Source organism: Cariama cristata, unplaced genomic scaffold (genome assembly GCF_000690535.1).
Source record: "Cariama cristata isolate BGI_N322 unplaced genomic scaffold, ASM69053v1 scaffold1373, whole genome shotgun sequence".
Taxonomy (NCBI): Eukaryota; Metazoa; Chordata; class Aves; order Cariamiformes; family Cariamidae; genus Cariama; species Cariama cristata.
This window is the reverse complement of record NW_009608755.1, coordinates 267,243-275,792: the sequence shown is the minus strand read 5'-3', so window position 1 is coordinate 275,792 and position 8,550 is coordinate 267,243. Positions and strand designations below refer to the sequence as shown.

The window sequence follows — 8,550 nt, the reverse complement described above, 5'->3', positions numbered from 1 at the left end:
GTAGGCACATGAATATTTGAGCAAGCAGGCGCTCTGTTACAGCTGAATTAAACAGAGTTGCTGTCATCACATTTGTTTAATTTGTGTTTCAACAATTAGCCAAGGAATACAGTTAAGAAAAATAAGTGACCATCAGTCATGTTTGAGATGTTGGACCAGTAAAAACAATAGCAAACTATTTACTGTGGGAAGCAAAGAGAAAGAAGAAAGCCTTCTCTGTCATTAAAACACAAATTTTCTTCTAAGTTCTCTCCTTGAGCACAGTGGAAACAGTCTCAAATATCAAAACCATGCCTTAGAATATTGAGTAATGGTGTGGGAACAGTGTTAATAATCTCTGAAACAAAATTAAATGATAAGCTGCATGCTGGAGACAACTATTTACTTCATATTTACTTTGGTATTATAGTGTAGACTTAGTACATTTTTTCTATGCAACACTTCTCTAGTTATTTCCTTCTACATGGTCATCATAAGTGATAGAGAAGGCTTTCTGGTTTCTCACGGACTAAATGCTTTTCTGTTGTTTGGTTTAGATTTTTTTTTTTTGTATGTGAAATGCACACAAGAAATAGTTTAGTCTTGTCGTTATTTAAAGTTACGGTCTGTCGCTGTTCTGCTCTGATGCCCATAGTACCACTCTTGTCTCCCTGCCCTCCGCAAGTCCCCAGCCCTGGAAGCCAATACATGCTTTTTAACTAAGCTCATCACCCAATTTTGCAATAAATACTTTTACAGGGAATTACCCTACTAGAAAAGGTGCGTTACCATGTAAGTTGGCCGTAGTATCTCAGAAAATGCTCACTTTCAGACTTTTCAAAGCAAGAATTTGGTGGCTCTTTAGAGCTGTGATTTACAGAATTCCTCCTGTGTATCTTGAGTTGATGAATTCTTTATCGCTTTGCCAGGGGTCATGAACTTTTATATAATTCCATTGAAGCCATCTGTCCTCTGAAAAAATATAAGTACTTGAAATGGTACAGATGTCAAATGCGATGGATTACCAGCTTTAGCATTTGATACATAACCGCAACGTGGGGAGAAAGAGCAAGGCTTAGAGGCAGTCTCTGTTTTTAAGTAGACTGTTTAAACTCTAAGACTGTGTTAATGCATTATTTATAAGGTTTGCTCCTTTACATTCCATTTTCCTCTTTGATTTTTGTCTTGTAGTGTTGTCCCTCAGACCACAGTAATACTGAACAACGACCGGCAGAATTCAATTGTAGCCAAGATGGTTGGGCAGGAAGAGCCACTGAGCAGAGCAGCGGATTCTCTGGAAAATATCCTTAGCAAGTTAGTAGCAGTTACGGGAACCCTCCCCCTTCGTTCTCTCCTTTGGTGGATCAGTATCAGTCTCTGCAGCAATTTGAAGTGCAAAATGAGGAATGTTCTAGGTAATAGTGGGGGGAAAACATTGAACTGGTAGTTCAGTATTTTCAGGCTGACAGTTCGGCCTAGGGAAACCTCGTATGAGCAGTAAAGGTACAAGCAATGCTTCACTCTTGATGAGGAGAGAACATCTTGGAGGATCTGGGATTAGTTCAATGTTAGTTGACAGCTGACAGTTGAAAGAAAGAGTGCCCATATCTGTGTGTTTTTTGCATGGATGCACGATCAGTTGGTAACATGCCAAGGTCCTGTATTTAACCAACTGAAGAAGGAATATGCAGTGGCCCACGAAGGCTTGTTAAATTTACTTTACATAGTACAAATTCTTAAATTAAGTGGAACTGGAGATTCTGGGTAGAAAATGTTCTTAAATAATGTTTTTATAAATTATTTAAATTTTTTTTTGTTTTGCACACTGGGCCTAGACTTTTCCATTGGTGAAGATTTAGACAGTGTGCTTCTAAAATTTTTTATTTCTTCCACTATTTTCCTTCCATTTTATTTTGCTGGATAGCTCTGAGTTATAAACAGGAGTAGGCTTGTTTAAAGGAGTATGCTTTTATAATACACTTAATTTTGTCACTTAGTGCTTTTAATTCCGTTATACTGATGCTATTCCTGATCAAGGATTGTCTTTTCGCAAAGTTATGTACTTTTCTTTTCCATAGTGCTGTTCCTGGACGTAGGCAGAACACCATAGTGGTGAAAGTTCCAGGGCATGACGACAGTCACAATGAAGACGGAGAGAGTGGCTCTGAGGCCAGTGACTCAGTTTCCAACAGCGGACAATTAGGAAGCCAAAGTATTGGGAACAATGTCACTCTTATTACGCTGAACTCTGAAGGTATGCTGATCTGACTATAAGGCTGCTTGAGCAAAGTAAATGTGGTGGGGGAATGAACTAAGATTCAACTGAAAGCTTCAGAGATCATGTCATGGGTCCAACCTTGAATTGTTAGGCAGTACAGCAAGCATCAGATAGGAGTGAATGAATCTGAATGAATTGTTTGTTTGGTTTTTCATTTTTACTAGTTTTGCAAGCAGAACAGCTACTTAAAATTAATTGTAAAATTTAAAAAGTATGCCCCACTATAGCAGTGTAGCTCTATATTTTAAACCCTTTAAATTAACACGTGCAACCTGCAGGATTTCCTATCACAAAACTGAAATATTGTTTCTGGAAAATGAGTGCCTTCTCTGGGAAACAAAATCTACTAGTCCATCTCCTCCTGTAACTTACTATGACAGTCCACTTGTGTAATTCTTATGAATGTAGAATAGTTATTTTAGCAACTGTAAACAATTTTTATAAGGAAATTAATATAAAAAACAACGTTAACAGGATAGTATGTAGTGCCAGATTTTTCTGAAAATTCTTTAGGTCTTGGACACAGAAATCAAATGTAGTGAAATCTAAGAATTTTAGGTTAGACTTATGAAGATACTGTATTTTATGTTGGAAATACTGAACTGAATGTTAGTTGCTGGATTTTAATCACAAACAAGACGATATAAGGGACACTGAGTTTTAGGTGAAAACAACATATGGTAAATTGCGTTTTATGATTAGTTTGAAAGTATCAGTCAATTTTTTTAATGCAGGTGTAATTTGAATTCTAGACTTCAATTTAATAATTTTGCTAATTACTTTAGGAAACATACTTATTGAATATTTACTTAAGTGTTCTGGATGTGGTAGTTCATGTTTACATTCATGTACCAGCGAAGAATAAGTTACTTCAGGAAATTACTGCAGCAGAATGCACTTAGGAGGTGACCTTTGTACTTAAGAGGTAAATGTGTTGTGGTTTTGATCTCTAACATTGAAACAGAAGAACTCTAATTTAGGAGTGAGTCAGTTTCTTCTGCATGATCTCTAGCCATTGATAAAAACATGTTGGTTGTGAACAGGTTAGGATACAATTAGTGGTAAGGAATAATTCAAGGTAACCTGAAACTGAGTCTTTAAGAGGGCAATCAAAGGTTTCAGAACTAACAATTCAATGAGATGCTTTAAAAATTTGATGCTTAGAAAACTTCAGGAGTCAGTCTACTGAAAGTCTCATGCACCTAAGATTGTTTCTGAAAATGTTGTTCTGAGGTGTCTGAACCTAGCATTCTTCAACTTTTATGGATATTCATATAACATACGTATATTAGAAAGAGCTTTTACGTTCTATCCTGTTTGTATGTTGTGAGACAGAGTTGCTTCCAAAGGTTGTTTCATTTTGGGTCAATGGAGAGTGTGAAAGGAGACTGAGATTGTCTGAGGTGTTCCTCTCAGACAGTGATCGGATTGCAGATAGTACTGGTCTTTCAGTGTGAAAATACATATAAAACGTACTCTTTGTGGATTCCGTTAATATTTCATATAGCTCTGTCAGCTATGCCAGGAACCAAGTTTCTAACATTAGGAGGGTATTTGTTGTTTAATGCCCTTTTTGACTTGGTGTTTTGGCATAGATTTGCACAGACAAATGTGATGTTGGCCTTTTATGCCATTGTTGTATATGGAAATTTTGAAGAAACAGCTAATCCATTAACGTCTTCAGATCTGATTGTTTTCAGACCTTTAGAACACTCATCCATTAAAAATCTCTCTGAGACTGATGAATGCTTTGAGAATCAGATTAGTAATGCCCCACACCTACCTCTTCTTGCCCTCGTGAAGATGAGAGAGAACTGCTTGCACAGGAGGAATGCTAAGCGAACTAGCCTGCAGTATGTCACAGAAATTAAATTATTAATAAAGGAAGTGATGAAGAATAATAGATGTGTTGTGCAGATGTGTTTTCTTCAGCAGTAAAATGCAAAGGTTACAGCACCCGTCAGCTTGCTTTCATCGTCTGTGAAAGAATTTCCAGTGACTTTGAGTTGCTCAAAGGAATCTTGATTGATTGTAAAATATGAGAGGCTGAGAATAGTGTACTTCAGCCCTTAGGGACTGAGACTAAACAACAGGTTTTCAGTATGACTCCCATCTATCCTCTTGTGTCTGGAAAGCAAAACTAAACTGTGTTTATAGTTGGGCTTTAGCTGACTTTAGCTGATATGGCGTAGACCTGTGGATATTTTCAGAATTTAGTTAATAGATTTATATAAAGGCATTGTTTCCTCTCTGCTGGCTGTTTTCAAAGAGCATTTAATCACATATGGTAGTTTAAAAAATAGTAGTGTTACTGCCTTTCTATTCCTGAAAAATAATTAGAGAAGCATGGAGGCCAGTTCCTAGTTCCAGTAATGGTCTAGAATAGTGTGTGTGTTCGTGTTGTTTTTTTTTTCCCCGACTGAACACTGAATTTACTCAATCTTCCGTTGTATATTACTTTTTTTGCATGTGCAGTAAGGCATGTTCTCTCTCTTCATTGAGCAAGAGTTACTTTCTTCTTTCTTTTGCTTTTCATAAAACTGAAAATGCCTACCCATTTTACAGATGCAGTTAATGGTCTGCAAAGATTTTAAGATGTAGTATTTATGAACTGAAAGCACCTAGAGATACTGAATGTCTAATTTTTGTGAAATTTTATGATTTTGTTTTTCCAAATTTCACTTTGAAATAATTAATGTCCTTTCGTGTGGGGATGATAGTAGAAATATCAACACCTGGTTTATTCAGTGGACTGCAGTTGTAAAAGTGGTGTTCATGAAGTAATCATGCACAAGTGAAGATAAAACTCAGCAAGAATAGAATTGTTCAGTATTGAATCAGTGTAAAATCAAATTAGAAGGCTAACTAGTGACTTACTATTTTTATTAATGTCATATTTTTGGCATAGAAAATATCAAGTGTGTCCTTATTCAGCCAACTAAGAAATAATGTTTTTTCATTTAACTTGTAATTTTACCCCATAGATATTAATAACTGTCGAAAGTGGTTAGTCTGCTGTTGTTTTGAATGCGTATATTGGAGTGTGTTTTTTCTGCTTTAACTTTGTTGCAGCCCTAGTGGATCTTCTGGGGATATTAGAGAAGAGCAGTTGGTATGGATGTATAAACAGTAGTGTAAGTTTATAACCACGTGCTTTAGAAGTAAAATTACTTTTCTGTAAATGGGAGGATAATCTAATACTAAATTCAAAGCTCAAAACTCTGTTTTACCAAACTTCTCTTTTAAGAAGATATCTTCTTCCAGAAACACTGTTTGAAAGAATTGAATGCCACTGATCCTTTCGGAGTTTAAATGGAGAAGGGACATCAACTTAAAACTGATTAACTTTGAATCTTCAGTTTCTGGAGATCTGAAACGGAGCCTTCATTTAAATCCAAAGTAAAAAATATAAACCTTTTTTTACCATACTGAAACAAGGTACTGAATAAAAAAGCCGAGGTGTGACCCGGTAATGAACTCACATTTGAGTAGAAGTGAAAAAGCAGAAAGGTCTTAAAACAGCAAGCGTACAACCTACCAAACCAAACTGTGTCCAAGCTGCTCTATTCTGGAAATTTAAACTGCTTGAGCAATGCTAAAATGTTACTTGTAAAGTGCTGTCTGCGAGGCTAATTGACTTAATCATCACCCATCTCTTTTCTCTTTATTTTTCTGATTTAGGAAAAAATCCCCTCCTGGTATTTTTGACGCAGCACATTTAATGATGTTTAAAAAGGTCCTCACTTTAACTAAGAGTCATTGTTTCAAACCAGAGATCTTTTTGTTGTATAATTATCTTAGTTATAATCTTAGCTAAGAAGTTCTGATTTGGAAGAGCTTTTGGTGAGCTCCTCTGACAGTTGTGAAACTGTCCTTATCCACAGGGCACTTAACTAAATAATCTCAAATCTGGTTAACCTTTATTTTCTCTGAGGTATACCTTTGTGTTTTCATAGAAATTATTTCTTTCTGAAGTGTAGCTTTTAGAAATTTGAAGTACCCAGCTGTTCCCATGTTTTTAGGAGTCTTTTGTGTAGTAGTTATTCTCTGAGCATGTCTGTTTTACCAGAAATGTTTCCTAGATGAAAGAAACCACCAAACATGAGTTACAGCATGACCTGTCAAACTTATAAACAAAACATTTTACTGTGTGACTAAGAATTTGGGTAGAGACTGGTTTTCGGAAAGGTTTTGGTAGATGAAAACAATGTAAATATAATGAAAATTAATGTTTTTGCTGTGTTATCCTAAGGCACTATATGCTTTTTCTTTAATCTGTGGAAACCTGTGTTTAAAAATATAGGGAACTTTCCTTGTTTGTTGTCCTTTTTTTTTTTTTTTAACAGTTTTCCCCTAGCATGGATTACACATCTTTCTCATTTAATGGAATAAGAAACAAACATTTATCACTAAGAAGTGTTTAAAGTAAATGTCAACAATTGATAGATGTGTTTTCCTCTTCTAAAAGTCCAGTTAATTCTGACATGAATATGTTCTTACTGTAAGTTTTGGAGTACAGCATATTCTCAGTTTAAACAAAGTTGTACTTTTTTCTGTCTTGAACTTTCTAATTAGGCTTTAAAATGATGAGCAATTGATTAACAAAGAACATTTTTTAACCATGATCATTTCAGCCTGGTGTCTATGTGCCTGTTATTTATTTTAATGAAGTGTTGTAGATCTTGAGGAACTGTTACCAAAAACTTGTTTGTCCATTTGTGTTTGTAAGGATTTAGTTGCTATGTGTGTTAAATGGTTTATAATGCAGGGACTTTTATCCGTCTGTTCAGCTGTGATTGAAATGGAGTTGATAATTTCTCTCAGGTGTATTGAAGCTCTGCAGAATTGTGTGGCTTAAATGTTGTGGGCACTGTCTAACTTTGTACAGTTCACTGTGTTATGCAAAGCAAAGATAGCCCAGGAAGAGATTTCATTAATTTCACTGATGTGGTTTTGGAGTGGGAGAGCCGTTAAGTTTTATATACTAAACATGCTGAAGATTGTTTTTTTTTTTAATAGTTGCATGGGAGTTTTTGTGCTAAATGAAGTGATGGCACTATTCTGTTTTCGTCTTCAGTTTTCAGATATTGTACTACTTGCACTTCCAGGGTGGTAACCAAAGGAAAAGTTAAGATTGTTAAGTTATTTTGAGGAGACTATTTTTCTGTGCTTTCCAGAATTCTTGTACATTTATAAAGGTCTGTAGGCTCTGAATTGGATTTCACCAACCTAAAATGCTACAGCTGATATTTAATGTCCTTCTTGCACAGAACTTAATTTGCAAATTGATTCTTTAGGCCTTCATATCTCTGAAGATACTGGTACTAGTGAATTACGTGGTAAGTAAGGCCTCACATATAGTCTCTGTTCACGACAAGTTTCATCCTAACATTGTTGTGTTCTTTTGGATTTTGCTTTCCACTGCAAAAAGTAATACTGTGAAGAACATTAGATCCACACTAGTTTTAAATTACAGAAGTTTTAAACCTTTGATATTAAGTACCTATATTGTTTTCTGAGTTTAATGAATTCTCTCGTACTGGTATGTGGCTGTAATCCTCTCAAGTGTTGGTTTTCAATTGACTAAGCTATAACCTGGCAACTGTATGCACTTTCATGCTCACCACAAATCTGTTAGAAAATATTCTGACATTCTCAAATATACTTGTCTAAACTTTTTAACTTCAGAGTTTTAGCATTAGACAAAGAAAAGCAAGTTGCAGTAACTATGAACAAATAAGTTTTGGTGAGAATGGTGAGTAGACTTTCAAATGACTGATGCCCTAAAAGCAGCCTTTTATGTTCTTAATAGATAACATCGGAGATGAAAATAACACTCTTTTGTCCAGGCTCCAGTTACCTCCTGTCTTACTTGCTGTAAGGCTTCCTCTCTGGCCTTACATTCAGAAAGCTGTTACAAATACGGTTTTTGAAACTGGTCATTTTAGCCCTGTCATCTTCTCCTTGCATCTTTTTTTCATGGCACCCTCATTATGAAGTAAGACCTTTGCCATCTCCCAGTCACTGTTCAGTTGCTCTGACTTCCTCGGCCATAGATGACAGGTTTTCTTGCTTGTAATGTTTTCACAGAGACTTTTATGCTTTCTTCTACTTCCTTGGGAGGACATCCTCATAATGATACGTACATCACTGTCTGTAATACTTGCTCATAAAATTGTATTTTTTCATGGTGCTTACATAAAATTTAGCTGTAGTTAAGATACCTTTCTTTTAAGATAGTATCTTTAAGATACTCTTGCTTTTGGTGATACCTACCATCTCAGTGTGTGTTG

The 8,550-nt window shown here is 35.6% G+C and overlaps 1 protein-coding gene across 1 annotated transcript in view; it reads left to right on the top strand.

The window, feature by feature from the left end:
- Positions 1-1,170: 1,170 nt before the first annotated feature.
- Positions 1,171-8,550, top strand: part of BANP (BTG3 associated nuclear protein) — a gene marked incomplete at its 5' end in the record, with an annotated part of 116,310 nt that continues 108,930 nt past the window's right edge. The window contains 2 exons of the mRNA XM_009697246.1: positions 1,171-1,293; positions 2,058-2,233. Coding sequence (XP_009695548.1) covers positions 1,171-1,293; positions 2,058-2,233 — 299 coding nt within the window. The remainder of the gene's footprint in view (positions 1,294-2,057; positions 2,234-8,550) is intronic.